The sequence below is a fragment of the Canis aureus genome, chromosome 34, assembly GCF_053574225.1.
Source record: "Canis aureus isolate CA01 chromosome 34, VMU_Caureus_v.1.0, whole genome shotgun sequence".
In the NCBI taxonomy this organism is placed as follows: domain Eukaryota; kingdom Metazoa; phylum Chordata; class Mammalia; order Carnivora; family Canidae; genus Canis; species Canis aureus.
The window spans coordinates 9,693,337-9,710,000 of record NC_135644.1 but is presented as its reverse complement, the minus strand read 5'-3'; the positions used below and the strand labels follow the sequence as shown (position 1 = coordinate 9,710,000).

Here is a 16,664-nt window from a genome sequence, read left to right as displayed (position 1 = left end):
AAAAATTGGAATTTCATCCACATTGGAAAGCAGCAAAATTTTAAAGTAGATACTGTTAGATTTTTACTTTGGTGGTAGCATGAAACATAGAAAATACTGGTTTGATCCCAAATTTGCTCCCTATTGATTATTGAAGTAATAAAGCTTAATCTCTATAATTTGGCATTCAAAGTTCTATGCTGATCTCCATGACCATCTTGCATATTCTCTATGCTTCAGCCAATTTGAGCCATTTATTAGCATGGGAAAAGTCTTTGTGTTTTTCTGCTTCTGCTTGATTATTGAATTTCTGTCATCTTCCAAAGCAACTGAAAGTGACTTCCTCTCAGCTAGAGATAAATACTGTGTTCTCTGAGCTCTTGTAATACTTTGTGCTCCACTTGTGGCAGTCAGTGAGTGCACTGAAATCAACTTGGTAGTTAAGAAGGGTTGGAGCCAGAAGACCAAGATTTAAATCCTTGGCGTGCGTATACTATTTGTGTTACCCTGGGCAAGCTACTAGCTCTTTCTAACCCTTTCTTATGTTTTATTTTTTTTTAAATTTTATTTATTTCCTTGAGAGAGAGTATGCACAAGCAAGAGAGAGAGCGTGACTGGGGAGGAAAGGCAGCAGGAGAGGAAGAAGTAGACTCCCTGCTGAATAGGGAGCCCGATGAAGGGCTGGATCCCAGAAGCCCAGGATCATGACCTGAGCGGAAGGCAAAAGCTTAACCAACGGAGTCACCCAGGCGCCCCCTTTCTTAAGTTTTAAGTAGGAATAATAACACCTATATTATTAATCTTGCATATGTTAATGTGAAAAAGAAACCAGGTAATGACTATAAAACTCTTAGCTTTACAGTATTATGCAATATTACTACTATTGCAGTATACTGTATAGAAGGAGTAAGAAGAATCCAGTGCTGAAATAATGTCTGAAGGTGAAAATAAAAGCAATGGCAACCATGCCATTTTCATATCGAGAACAAATTTCTAATAAATACCACCTTATGCGTTAGGGAGAAAAGGAAGAACTCAAAGAGTAAAGAGGATTGGCAATTTCTTGTACTGCACGATGTGCTCATTGTCAGTACAATGCACACGGTGGTCACCATTGTGCTTCTTGTCATTTGCAAGTGTTCTCAGAGGCTCTTAGGAGTCATGGCCCCCTGCTGCCTCTACCTGGTCTGTGGCCTTGGTGAACACATATTATTGGATTTGTTTTTTGTTTTTGTTTTTTTGTTTGTTAAAGATTTTATTTATTTTATTCATGAGACACACACACACAGAGGCAGAGACATAGGCAGAGGGAGAAGTAGGCTCCTGTGGGGAGTGTGATACGGGATTTGATCCCAGGATCCTAGGATCACAACCTGAGCCAAAGGAAGATGCTCAACGACTGAGCCACCCCGGTGCCCCCGTATATTTGAATTTGAATAGATATTGTGCTAAAGACAAGTTATTTGATAAACCATTGTATTAATTTTTATGCATTGTAAGCCTTTTAACATGTATAAACTAGGAAAATTTCTGTATCAGGTTGACTTTCCTGAAATTTGCCTCAGAAAGTAGTATCTCTATATAGCCTTCATCCCCCCTTACAGGATAATCCTTTGCAAAATTTGGGTATAGACCTATCTACCTCTTCCGCATGTAACCAAATCTTCATTTCCTGTCTCTGCCTTTCCCGTCTTCTACATGGTGAGTTCCCTCACTTTGACCTTGTGCTGCCTTGTTTGTTGCAGAATTCTACTCACCTCCATCCTCTCCTATAGTGCAGTGAATTTAAAGTTGTCTCCTTCTCCCCTACTAGTTCCAGTCCCTTCTGATTTTGATAGTTTGGGTGAGAGTAACTTGATAAACTGTTTACATTAAGGCTTTGTATTCCTTTTTGACTATTCAGCAGTGAATAGTCTGCTCACTTTTCCTCACGCCTTAAGGCAGTGCTTACACATTTATGGTCTGTGGATGGCTGGCATCAGAATTTCCTGGTGGTTTTGTTTAGAATGTTTATATTCTGAGACCCCACCTTCAGAGATTCTAATCATTGGCTAGGTCTAGAGTGACATCCTGAACTCTGCTTTTAAAATTAGTACCCAAAGTGATTTTTATACTCCCGAGATATTTGGGAACCTCGATGGTGACTATGATTGGGCCATGATTTTATCTTTTTTTCTCCCTCCAGACTTTGTGGGGTTCATTTTTTTCTGTGGGTTTGCCAGAAGCAGAGATAACAATTCCAGCTATTTATCATTTAAAGTAGAAGGGGCTGCTTATTATTGTTATTTTTTAAGCTTTTAAAATTTATTTATTCATGAGAGACACACAGAGAGAGGCAGAGACCTAGGCAAAGGGAGAAGCAGACTTCTCTGTGGGGAGCCTGATGTGGGACTCCATCTCAGACTCTGGAATTGCGCCCTGAGCCAAAGGCAGCCACTCATCCGCTGAGCCACCCAGGCATGCCTGCTTACTATTATATTAAATAGGAAAGCCCCACTTGTTATAAGCATGAATACTATGTGTATTAAGCAGGCATGGATTTTAGTCTTGACTTTTCAGGGTCTTATCAAGATTATTGGGTTGTACCCTGGAAGACAGCTGAGAAAGGGAACTCAGAAGCTTGGTTTCTGTTGTAAAATGGCATACAGACTTTTAAAGACATTTCTATTTTTTGGTTGTTGTTTGCAGAAATGTAAGACTGTATGAAAAACACCTTTGGTTACTTACAGATTGGTCACTATAATAAGCTTGTGATATTCCTATTTCAATTACTAGTGAGCAGGGAAGGAGCAATTAAAGTGAATTGACATTTTCCAGCTGATGGTAGACAAAGTCTGGAATTTGCTGCCTAAACTGCCATATTGATTAGACTACAAGTGGACAGTGGAGGGAGTAGAACATGAAGTTTAGAGTACTCTATAGTTTTGCTATTAAGTTTTTAGAAATAATTTTGTAGGACTTGTAGACTAGATATGATATTTAAATTTATTTTAAAACGTATACATTTTTTTAAAAACGTATACATTTTAAATTAAGTTTATAATTAGACAGTTTATAGTTTTCTCCCCTCATTAGCCCTTTATATATCTAATGGTAACTTTAATTTTTTTTTTGATCAAAGAAGTTAGTAGGATTATTATTTCATTTACAGGAATTTTTTTGTAGCAGATCTTTTCAGGGATATATTTGTTTCATTGTTCAAATGTTGGTATCTTTCTCAACACTTTCTTTTTTTTTTTTTTCTCAACACTTTCTTACTTTGCTTTCAAGATTTCCTTTAGGTTTTCTGGGTCTTAAGGTAATTAAGCACACACCTGGTAATAAGGATTTTTTTACTAATACATATTGTACTACATATAGGATTAGTTTGAATTTATGTGATACTGAGCATGGTTAGTTAGAAATCCAGCATTGAGCTTGGTTTTGGCTCAGGTCATGATCTCAGGGTCCTAAGATCAAGCCCTGCAGTGGACTCTGTGCGAGGCAGGGGTCTGCTGGATATTCTTTCAATCCTTCTCCCTCTGCCCCTGCACCTCCATGCATACACACACATTCTCTCTCTCTCAAAGAAATAAGTCTCTTAAAAAAAAAAAAAAAAAAATCCAGCATCGAGGCTTAAGTTTTGTACTTAAGTTTTTATTTTTCTAAAAGCTCTAAGATCATATTATCTTTTTCTCAGAGAGATAAAAATTTGATTTTTATCTGAACTAACTAGTGAAGTATTTTTATTATAATTTTGATTATTGGAATTATATTGGAGAAATTTCTTTTATTTTAGTTATCACTTAGCCAAATTTTTTATTGCTAAATCAAAATAAAATAATGGTAAAGCATATTTTTCTTTTCCATATTTTCTAGAAAATAGAAATAGTAATGGTAGAAACCATGCATTTATATCAGGATGCTTGCAATTTATTATTAGAGGAGTAGTAGTCTAAGTATATGCAGAGACTTAAAAGTGAATATCTCCCGTTTTAAGAAAATACCTCTGGTTTCCATAATAATAATGTTAAGTCTAAATACTTCAGTTAAAAATTGTGCAAACAGCACGGGGAAATGCAGGCTATGGAGTGTGTATATCATGGGAGAATGCTGCCACCTGGTGTGTATATGATGCTATCTTATGTCTCCGTTGGCTTTTGTTACGCCAGCTGATAATACAAAGGGCTTTCTTCACCATTTGGTAATATTACCATTGGTAATATGGTTAGATGAGTAAATGTGTAAAACATTTATTTTTTTCATTTTTAATGTAGTAAAATCAATCCAACTTTTCTTTTTTCTTGGCAGAAGAAAGGTCTCGTATTTTGAAGATATTAAATCTGGTGTCATTAGCTCTGAGAATTGGAAAGTCTGAGGGATCAGTGTGGTTTATCTCTGGGATTAGTAGAAAAATGAATCCTTTTATTTGAATCTTATGGAATGTTGATGATTCTTTGATCATTCTTCATTTCAGTGCTTTCCATGCTTTGGGATCATTATTCTGAATGCCAGAATTCATTATACTATAGATAAAGGAAGTAAGGGCATGGGGCTTAATGACACAGCCATAGTCCTTGATTTTTAAATGTCAAGTGCAGAAGAATGACTATAATAATAACATGTAATAGTGCTTTGAAAAATATTGATGTCATGCAAAAAGTATCCATTAAATCATTTTGGTTACTTGAGGGCATGACTTAGTGCGTTTCAGATATTACCTCTCACAAAACTGGGGGTTCACTTTCAGATGCTCACAACTAGCTTAGCTGTGTAATCATGATTGCTTCTCTGGGCGTAAGTTTCTTCATCTGAAAAATGAGCAGTTGAACTGAGTGATTTCTAAGGATCTTTTTTAGCTTTAAAATTCTAATGACTATAAAGTTTTATTCTTAACTTTTAAAATGTTAATGCTATAATGCCCTTCAAGTAACTTATTATATTCTTCTGCATAAGAAATTATTTTTAAAGTTTAATGTAATCACATAGTTGTATTTAACTGTCATAAAGTATATTAGTAATTTGAGGGGATACCTGTGTACAGAGGTTTAAAACCAGAAACCTTGGAAATTTGCCTATTTTTTATTTAATATGTGAGGTACTTGAAGATACCAGAAGGCTAGTTTTGGAGTAACCTAGATTTTAAATATACACTATTTTAAGCAACATAACACTATTGAGGCGGAGGGGAGCACAAATGGATGCCAAATGCCTACATTTCAACTTCTGGGAAGACTCCAAAATTTGGTATAAGTATGATAATGGTATATAAATGGTAATGGTATAAGTATCATAGGCAGAATTTTCTAATTGAGATGATAAGAGTGAAAAAAAAAAAAAAACAACCTTTAGCCTATAGTTGAAAACTTGAGAATTCTTTAGGTTATTACCCAACTGAGAAGTTAAGGCCAGTGATTCTTCAGAATGTAAATCTCTTCATTTTTGAGTGCACAGCAGCAGATATTTCCTGCTTCCCTTGATTCATTTTTCTTGTGCAGTGCTAAGAGTGAACACATGTAATCAGGTTTCACTTTTTACTTTGAGGCCATATGGAAATAATTTTTTAAAATTCTGAGCATAATTTTAAAGAAAATGATTCTTGTTGTTAAGCTATGTAAACATGCCAAATTCAACATCTGTACTGAAATAATTTCCCAGTGCCTAGTGATTGTAATACCAAAGCAGAATGACTATATTGATATTTCTGCATTTATATTAACACCAAACTATTGTTTTGTACAGACTTCATGACAAATGTTTAAATTCACCAATAAAATGTATTTCACAAATAAAAATCTATGCACATAAAACATAAAGTAAAAATGTTAATTAGAATGTGCATATCATCCTCATGTAAACTATTATGGAAAACAAAATATTAAGTAAATTATACTTCATAAAAGGAAGAGAATTTAATTATGAAAAAAAGTGAAGTGGATGATAACTTAATCAATTTTAGGAAATGTAATCTAAAGAAAATGGGAAGTCAGATTTTCCAAAAGCTCTTTTCCAGAACCTCCCTCTTCAATGAGGTAGGAATGTGAAATCAGAAGTAAACATTGGGTGATAATTCACAGCAGGCTCACCTACAAATCCAGTCTCTGGATTGATACTCTTGAGATATTTTTGAATACTTTGTTTTTGTATAGGAACTCAAGTTTTTATGATAACAAACTAGTTTTAAAGAGCATGCCCAGTTTTTTTTCCTTACTTTTATGTATGTATGGAGACCAATTAATGACCTGTACTTGGTTCAGTTGTGTTACGTTGTTAGCGTTGTACTTGTGAAAAGTCTTTGAATTGGATGAAGAATTATGATTGTAATAAAAAATTTGCTTGTCAGTTGTCATGTTCTTCCTTGGGAATTACGGAGAATTAGAATGCTTTCTAAAGAATATATCTTTATTTTGACATTTAAAAAAATTGAGATATAATTGACATGTAATTAATTTCAGATGTATAACATAATGATTCAAAATCTGTATATATTGTGAAAAGATCACCACAATAAGTCTGGTTAACATCTATCTATCTACACACATATTTACATATTTTTTCTTGTGATCTATTTTGAAATTCTAATGCAGCAAATAACTTTCTATATAGAGTTTTTTTCAAGTATTTTCATGATAGGCTGCATAAATGAATTTGCAATAAAATTTGTTGCCCTGATATACTAGGGTACTATGCTAAACCATGTACTAAATGCTGACAGACTGCTTCAGCGTGATCGCTTGTTGTGTTCTGCACAGGCCTAGACCTATCTTTTCTTATGTAATGTTCAAAATTTAAGGAGTCATCGATTCTGATGAAAACGATTATTAAGACAATGAAATACTAGCATTTTGGAAATGAAAATATAGTTTTAGGATATTAAAAACTGGTGTAGTCGTTAACTTAATATGTAGGTCAAGGTAGAAATTGGTAGTTCCATGGAAGTTGGTGGGTTTAGAATGTTTGTAAACCTGGCTCTCAGATTTTTATTTTAAATCTTTTTAATTAAATGTCTACTACTAGGAGTATCTACTAATTAACTTACTCTGTAAATTGGTCATTTTTCTAATATATACACAATTTGGGTTTTTTAAAAAAGATTTTATTTATTTATTCATGAGATACAGAGAGAGAGGCAGAGACACAGGCACAGGGAGAAGCAGGCCACCTGCAGGGAGCCTGACGTGGGACTCGATCCTGGGACTCTGGGGTTCCCTCCGTAAGCTGAAGGCAGACCCTTAACCACTGAGCCACCCAGGCGTCCTGCAAAAATTTGCTTGTTATTCAAGTTTTATTTTAATTGCAGAGTTTTTTAGTCCATCCTATAATGTAAACTAATAATGTACAAATTGATGCATATTTATACTCTGTATTTTTCTCTTTTGTTCCTTCGTTTTCCTCTGAATGCATTAAATTTAATAGTTGTTGCCCTTCATGAAGCAGGTGCTGCTCATCAGAGTGATTCTGTATTTAAAAATAAAGACATTTTGATATATATTCTATTTAAACTAATGTATTATTAGTAGGATAGGTCTTTTAAATGATAGTGAAAGTTAATGTCAATGATATGCTGTTCAATTTTGAGATGTTTAGTCTAGGTCTAACATATTTTTTTTATTATTATTAGGCAAGAAGTTATGAAATGGAATGGATGGGGATATAATGATTCCAAGTTCTTCTTCAATAAGAAAGGCCAAGTTGAGTTGACTGGGAAAAGGTAACTAGTTGGTTTATTATTTTGTTCCTTTTTTCTTTTTTCTATAAAAAAATTTAAACATAAGTAACAAACATTATCATGTTAAATAGTAGACATACATAAAAATTTCCTCCCTAAATTTAAAATTATTAATGTTTTGACATAATTGCTCCTTCTTTTGTCTGTAATATTTTAAATTCTGGCATTGTCACATCACTTCTAAATATTTACATATGTCTCCTTTAAAAATATAAGGACCTAATATTAGCTAATCATAATAATACCATTATCACACTCCCCAAAATAAGAGAAATTTTATATCTGATTATCGAGTCCACATTTCACCGGTTATCTAAAAAATGTTATTTTATAGGTAGTTTGTTTGAATCAGGATCCAAAAAGGCCTCTTTAGTCATCGTACCACCCAATCTCCATGTCATTGACTTGTTTAAAGTAACTCCATGTTTAGGAATGGGAATTTACTATTGGGTGTGGGTTATTTTGGAAGGTGGACAATTTTAGGTCTTTGTGAATATAAATAGTATTTTTAAAATTAGTTTTCTGAGATACATTAGGGAAGAAGTAATTAAGAAAGCAATTATAAAAAAAGAAAAAGCAATTATTTGTGTGATATCCTTCACATTTCTGAAATATTTTTGGTAATGTGTGGATAAGAATTTTAAAGAATATTTGTATTGTACTGTTCCAGATGCAGATAGAATTGTAAAGTAAGTTCTTAGTTGATTTTAAGAACTGATTCTGCCAAAGGTGGTGTTTTGGATGGTTTGTTCTTTGAATTTTGGTAATAACTTTTGAAAGGACAGTATTTGCAAACACGTTAAGTATTGAATGCTGGCTCTATAAATTAAAAATTGAGAGTAGGTGAAAAATTAGATCAGATATAGTTTGAATCTGTTCCTGTATTTTGCTTTGACTTAATATCTGTTAGGCATTAATATGCTTAGGTTAATATTTTTAAAACTTATATGGCATGTCAATATATTGCAATATCAGGAAGAAAAGTTTTATTCCTTTGGGGAAAGTCTTTCTTTGCAACATAATCATTCCAGTTTTCTGGCTTAAATATACTTTATACCTGAAATAAAACTTCAGGAGTAGTAATTAGGAACCAATTAAAATAAAGGTGTGAAATGTACATTTCCTCTTTAGTAGTATTAGAAAAACAAATATTCTCATTCCTGTCATTAAGTGTGACTGAGCATGATGTTGGTGGAGGCTTACCTGAGAAATTGTGTAATTCAGGTAGAAAGAATTTCTGGTTAAAATTAAGTTTACCAGTGTTCTAAATGTTGAATGTTTTGTGTTTTAAATGGAATAACGTCTAATATAGTAGAAACTTGTCTTTGTAGAAACTGGCTTTGCAAAATCTCCTGAGGGGAGGAGAAGTAAATCTTCTGAACTTAGAAAATCAGTCTCCTCTCCTCTTAGACACTGTCTTCATTTCTTTCCCTCTTTGGACCTTGAAAGCATTGCATCTTTATTCTGTTGGAGGGGAAAAATGGTCATTTGTGCACAGTGCTATTGAAAACATTAGACACCTACTGATTTCTGTAGGTACTATAGGCTGTTTAGTGGTTTGTGTTAGAAGTGTATTTGTGCAAAATGATCAGTCACAGAAAATTTCACAAATAATTATATTTTAGTGGTGCCATGGGTTCAGAGTCTGGTTTTTATTTTAGGTGTTCTGGCACTAGATTTGTCCGTTTTCACAGAGAGGATCAGGTTGTAGAAGACTGACACATGTGCCAGATATACTTATTAAAAAAAACATTAGAACCTTGTATATTCATTTATGTTTAAATTATTCCTTTTTCCTTGTATAGAGCACTTGTTACTGCCCTTCATGATATTAAGATACATAGAACATAAAATTTGTAATTTAGATATTTGGACAGCATAGATTCACAGCAAAGGGGATTCGGTGGTCTTAAAAGAGATTTTTTTTTTTAATTTTTATTTATTTATTTATTTATTTATTTTTAATTTTTTTTTTAATTTTTATTTATTTATGATAGTCACACAGAGAGAGAGAGAGAGAGAGAGAGAGAGGCAGAGGCAGAGACACAGACAGAGGAAGAAGCAGGCTCCATGCACCGACGTGGGATTCGATCCTGGGTCGCTAGGATCGCGCTCTGGGCCAAAGGCAGGTGCCAAACCACTGCGCCACCCAGGGATCCCAAAAGAGATTTTTTTTAAAAGAGATTTTTATCCAGGTTGTAAGAGAACCAAAGAACGTATTTGTTTGGCTTCTGACTTTGGAAGATTGCTGCTGCTGCCACTTTAACCAGAATTAGTCCTTAAAGGTTTCATTTCTTTGCATTAACTCCTGAGTTAGATCCGGTGGGAGAAAAGGGAAGAGAATGGGGTACGTCTGACTAGCAGAGCCTACAAGTGAGACTGATAAGGTGGATGTCAGGCACGTTTGCTTTAGTGGAAGGTATAGCCTTTGCTTTTCACTAAGACTAATCTAGAGGGTAATTCTCCAGATACAGAAATAGAATTTAAATGCTCTAGGATTAAATATGTGCTACATAAACTATTTAATAACTAAAACCAATAACTAAATAGTATTCAGTTCCCATTTTAGTGCTTTCAGAAGTACCATTACCTTGTCACAGACAGGATAATAAACTGGATGGAATTGGATCATAGCTTTCTGTAAATCTAGTCTAGCCTCCCAGGGATAATGGTTGAATTCATAGATTTCTTCAGTTTTTATCAGAAAACATCGTTCTATAGCTATTACTTGAGCTCCTACTGAATTATCTTAAAATAACCATTAAGGGGGTAGCCCCGGTGGCGTAGCGGTTTAGTGCTGCCTGCAGCCCAGGGCATGATCCTGGAGACCCTGGATCGAGTCCCATGTCAGGCTCTGTGCATGGAGCCTGCTTCTCCCTCTGCCTGTGTCTCTGCCTCTCTCTCTCAGTCTCTATGAATAAATAAATAAAATATTTAAAAAATAACCATTAAGATGGATAGTGATATTTTCTCAAAAAGAATTAGGGGTTTGAGGATGAGAGAGGTTAAATACCTTACTTGAGGTCACTTGCTCAGTGGGAAATTGGGATTAAAACCCAAGTGTTTTTAAGCTTCGGTCTTGTGCTGTTTCTGTTGTACTGAGCATCTGCAGATAACCATATTCACCCGTTGTATTGGTCTTGTTTTCTCTCCAAACTCTGAGAGCACTTTATAGTAGCATTCCACCTACTGAGAAGAGTTAGTCATATGGTAAAAAAATTACCCCATGACAGAAATTCCTATTTTTCCAGTGAAAGGCACAGCGCAGAAGCAAAAGAAGGTTGTGATATTCTTAAAAGAGAAAGTGGAATTTATGACTGACTATAAAGGATGAGTTCCAAGAAAACACTGATTAGGCTGAATGGTATTAATTCACCATTTTGTATTAATAATATTAGATTGTGAAGACAATTTTTGGAATTCTTTCTAAAGGCTTTTTATTCTGGTATTGTAGTGGACTGAACAAATCACAGACCTTTTGTTTCTCTAAGTGCATAGAAAACATGAATAAAATGTCCTAAGAAAGAAGTAAAACAGGGCTGGGGAAAAAGAGGAATTCTTAGGTACCAGAAACCAAGAGTGAATTTCAGTGAAAATTTATGAAGGTTCCCTTATTTCTGAACCAAAGACATTGAAAAGATAAATTCTTATAAGCAGTGTGGTTGACTGTGTATATGTGTGTAACACTGGCATTTCAAACCCAGCCATTAAATTAGTATATGTGCTGCTGAAGTGAGCACTCCAGCCATTAAATTAGAAGCCGTTATTGTAAACTGTTACAGATCTTTGGGAAAAATCAGGAATTTTTTCCTGAATGGGGTCTTCTATTCTAAACATTTTTATAGTTTGTCAGTTTATAAGTCCCTAGATTTTATTATCTTGCCATTCTTTCTCCTTCTAAATATTGATGAATTGAGTCCTCCTGGGTTTAAGCAGCAGAGCTAATGCTGTATATTACTACAAACTAAAATTTTTGAACAGTGTCATTATTGAATTTAACATTAATTGGTGCTTACAAAGTGCAAAGTTAGTGTTTAAATTGAGAGAATTTGTTTTGATTTGTTGTACTTTATATTTCTGTGGCATAATTTTTCATTAAAAATTTTGCCTGATTATAAAAAGATTTTTAAATTTCTTAGCAGTTGTGGAACTCACTCTGAGGATAGATGTATCTACTAATATTTTGCTGCCTCTGTGCAGTGCCACAGAGTGAAAGTACTTTGTCTTTAGTCACAGTAAATTCTGATGTGCACCTGCTTCTTGAATATTTATGTTCTCAGAATTTTTTTTCCACAAAGAAAGGGATCACAAAGTGATTTCTTTGGTCCTGAAAACTTCCCCTGGTTTTGTATTTTCTACAATATAGTTTAATTCTGTCCTGAGGGAAGGTGGTGAGTTGATCCCACCTTATATTTTACAATGAGAACCATTTCTTAAAATTCTCAAACTTATCTTCAGTCATGACTAAAGATCTGTTCAGTAGTCACCCTTTTTCAATAACTGGAATAGGTACCTGGCTTTCTTCTTATCACATTCCTGGCAAAAGTTGTGTGTTTCCTGCCTATATAGTCATCCTACCAATTAAGTGTCTTTGTAGCTTTGACTAAACTAGGTTGTAGCTTAATTTCTTTTTTTGTTTTTTTTTAGGTTCTAAGTTTCTTAAGAGCATAAGTTATGATACCAATTCTCTGTATCCTGCAATGCTCAGTACAGTCTTGAGTGTTAAATGATGTTTATAGTTCTGAATATAAATCTAAATTATTTTACTGTAATGTAATATTCAAGTTATTCCATGGTTGTTTCTTAAGTTAAATACTTCTAATTCCTTACTTTTCTTATAATGTTTGTTTTCAGTCCATTTACTTCCTTGGCTTCAAAGTTTGCATTTTTGCTTTATGATACTTTAGGAGATTTTTGGAGCCCTTGGCAGTATGCTAGGCTTTATGATAATTAAGTTAGGCTTCCTTTACTGTTTTTCAAATCCTAGGACATCAGATGCAAGAAAAAGTACAGTTGAAACAGTTGAAAAGTTTACATTCTGACATGAAAGTCCTTGAACTGCATGTTTTGTGCTGGAATTGTAGATAATGGAGCAAAGTCTTTTTTTTTGTTTTGTTTTTTTTTTTTTAGAAACACAGTTTTCTTTTTTAAAGATTTTCTTTATTTGTTTGAGAGAAAGAGAGGAAGTGAGAGCTTCCGTGCACATGCACACACTTGCGCACAGGCAGGGGTTAGGAAGAGAGAGGGAGAAGCAAGCTCCCCGCTGAGCAGGGAGCCTGCTGGGGGGGTTCAATCCCAGGATCCTAAGATCATGATCCGAGCTGAGGGCAGATGCTTAACGGACTGAACCACCCACCTGGGCACCCTGATGAGGGAACAAAGTCTTAACTCAATATTCTGTCATGCAAGATACTTCTTCAAAGTCTGAAATATTGGGGACCCCAGGTGGCTCAGCAATTTAGCGCCGCCTTCAGTCCAGGGCGTGACCCTGGGGTCCTGGAATTGAGTCCCGCATCAGGCTCCCTGCATGGAGCCTGCTTCTCCCTCTGCCTGTGTCTTTGCCTCTCTCTCTGTGTCTTTCATGAATAAATAAATAAAATCTTAAAAAAAAAAAAAAAGACTCTTTCGTCCTCCCTTGCCCCTCCCTCCTCTCTAAAATAAATAAATCTTTAAAATAAATCTTTAAAAAAGAAAGCCTGAAATACTGTGCATTCAGATATGAAAATGTATTTGTCTTAATGACAGAATGTAATTTTAAATTTTATACATGACAGTAACACCAACTGTATTAATTCAAGTATCTTGAAGGTGGTCACCTTTTTGTTTTATGGATACTATTATTTGTGAATTAAGGGATTCAAAAAGGTCTGAGTATGATTCTATCATGAATATCAAGGATCTAATATATTTTATGGAGACCTAAATTAATTGTACATTTAACATATAAAGACCCAGTATTAAAACCTAATAGTTCCAAATTAGTCTTTTGTAGGATATTACTAACACACAGTGGCATATCTGTTAATAACTAGCTTTCCAGAATTTGTACTTTTACTTCAGTTGAAATAAAGAAGATTTTATATGCTGAATGACTATAGTTGTTTTAGTTATGAGTCTTGTATTCTCTTTCATTCCAGTTTCTTTAGATTTATGAAAAAGATATTATAGTACTTCAAAAATACCACTTCAGTTTGATTTTTTAGCACCTGACTTTTAGCACATTTTTTAACAGACTTTTTTAAAATGTGTGTTCTTCATGTTTTTTCATTTCTGCTATCATTTTTGTTTTATTAATGTTTAAAGATTGATTTGACAACTGTAGATAGAATTTTTGTTGTATAATTTGAAGTTAACATAAGGAGTGACACCCACTCAGCCTGTGACAAAACGAGTGCTTTTTGTCACTTGCAGTTAAATTTCTTTGGATGGGGCCTAATACCAGGTTTTTAAATATTGAATTCTGGATTATTATAAACACATACTTAATTTTGGTACAGAGTTATATATTACCCAATGGCTTTTAAATTTTCTGTTTCTGTGAAATGAAAGTAATCTTTTCCGGCTAGTTGTTAAATGCTTTGCTGTTATTCGAGCTTTGATGAAAGGAATGGGAAATAACCTTGAGCAAACATTACACTTTGAACTTTTTAATAACTTGCCTCACGTAGATGTTAAGACCAATTTATAGTCCATTCTGATTTGTTATAAGTATTAGTTTATTATTTTTTAAATTGTTTTTTGATCAGTAATGGTTAAAGACTACTAGAGTATTTCTTCTTTTCTCCATTTAAACACACAGACAAACACAGAAATAAAGATTGGTATAGGATCACTTACTTAAACTATCATCTTGGAAAAGAATTAATTTTGATGTTACTTCATATCAGATACAGAGATCAATTCCAGATAGATTGTGGACCTAAATGTATAAACTAAAACTGTAAGATTGTGAGAAAAATATATTGAATGTCTTTCTGAATTTGAGGTTGTCAAAAAGCAGAGAACAAAGTGTTAACTTCTTCTGTAAAGGAAAAAAAAATCAATTAGATAATACTAAAATGTAAAACTTCTTTTCATCAAAAGACTCTTTTAAGAAAATGAAAAACAAATTATAGCGCAAGAGGAAATATTTAACACATGCTTCCTTGATTTCAGAATATATAAATAATTCTTATACATTGATGAGAAAACAATAGTAACTCAATAGGAAAATGAGCAAAAGATGAACTGGCATTGAAAACAATAGCCAAATGGACAATAGATATATAAATAGAAACTCTAACCCATAGGCAACCAATGAAATTCAAATTAAAATGGTTAAGAGATTATCAGTAGAATGTTTTGCATTAAAAAGAACTACAGCACCAAAGGTAAGGAGGCTGTGGAGTAAGTCTGTGTCATTGTTAGTTGTAAGCATGTTGAAAAATGAATCTATCGACATCTAAAGTTGAACATATACATAGACTATTGCCTGGAAATTCCACTCTAGCTATATAACCATCAGAAAAATGTGATATATTCTTCAGAAAACAAGTTCAAGAATGTCCCTGCATGCCCCCAAAACTAGACACTATTGTCTATCACTATACAGTGGGTAAAGAAACTGCTATATTCACACAATGGAATTAAGCCGTGGAATGAATGAATTGTAACAATATGTATCAACATAGATGAATCTCACAAATATAACATTTGAGCAAAAGAGCTAACACAAGAGTACAATTTGTATGATTTCATTTATATGAAGTTCAAAATTACCCTGTAATGTTAAGTCAGGATAATGGTTCCTTTGGTGTGAGGAGTGATGGTATGCCTGGAAAGAGCATGGAGGAGAGTGTTTCTGGGGTGCTGGTAAATGTTCTATTTCTGGATCTGAATGCTGATTACATGGGAGGTCTACTTCGTAAAATTTCATTCAGCTATACGGTTTTTTGTCTATATCTTTGTATGTTGTACTTCAGTATTTTATAAGTAAAATATTTATAAAATCAAAAATAAAACAGCTATAATGTACTTTTATTTGGCTGTCTCATCATTTTGTTGGGGGAGTAGAGAAGTTGCAAGAACATTATAGTGAAAAAGAGTTACTGAATATAGGTACCATGATTTTATAAATGCAAAAAAAATTTTAGGATAATGATCTCTCTTGGAATGGTGGTAAAGGAAGAATCAGACTAAAGGCAGTGTCTTACAGTGGTTGAAAGCACAGACTGACACATTATTTATTACCTGATTCAGATTCTGGTTTTGTCACTTACTAGCTGTGTGACCTTGATTAAGTTACTTAACTTACTTACCATCTCAATTTCTGTGCTTTACCTTCCTCATCTATAAAATAGGGATAATAGCACTAACCTCATAACATTACTATAAGTTAATATACATAAAACACTTAGAACAATGCCTGGCACATAATAATGCTGTATATTTATTTAAATAAAAAGTTTAAAATACAGTTTTAAATACACATTTAAAATGTTTTGGTCTTTTCAGAGAGCTATTAGTGCTCTTATAACACATTGGATCATTATTGTTTGCATATCAGCCATCTTCACTACACTAATCTAGGGTAGGATACTTATTTTATCTGTTTTTTTTTTTAAGATTTTTATTTATTCATGAGAGACACGAGAGAGAGAGAGAGAAAGAGGCAGAGACACAGGCAGAGAGAGAAGCAGGCTCCATGCAGAGAGCCTGATGTGGGACTCGATCCCTGGACTCCAGGATCACGCCCTGGGCTGAAGGCAGGCGCTAAACCGCTGAGCCACCCAGGGATCCCCTTTATCTGTTTTTTTTAATTTTTAATTTTTTTTTTATCATACTTCTTGCTATTTAATATTTTGCCATCTCTGACAACTATTTCCAAAACCGAAAAGCTGGATTTCTAAGCACTTGAGTTTTCTGCATCAATCTTCCTATATATATATATATATATATATATGGATTTCTTGTGTTTGTAAAACAATGCTCATGTTTC

The 16,664-nt window shown here is 33.9% G+C and overlaps 1 protein-coding gene across 3 annotated transcripts in view; it reads left to right on the top strand.

Annotated features, from left to right (window-relative positions):
• Positions 1-16,664, top strand: part of AGPS (alkylglycerone phosphate synthase) — a 132,067-nt gene that overhangs the window by 22,947 nt on the left and 92,456 nt on the right. For all 3 annotated transcript variants that reach the window (XM_077883005.1, XM_077883006.1, XM_077883004.1), the window contains exon 2: positions 7,580-7,669. In XM_077883005.1, coding sequence (XP_077739131.1) covers positions 7,580-7,669 — 90 coding nt within the window. The remainder of the gene's footprint in view (positions 1-7,579; positions 7,670-16,664) is intronic.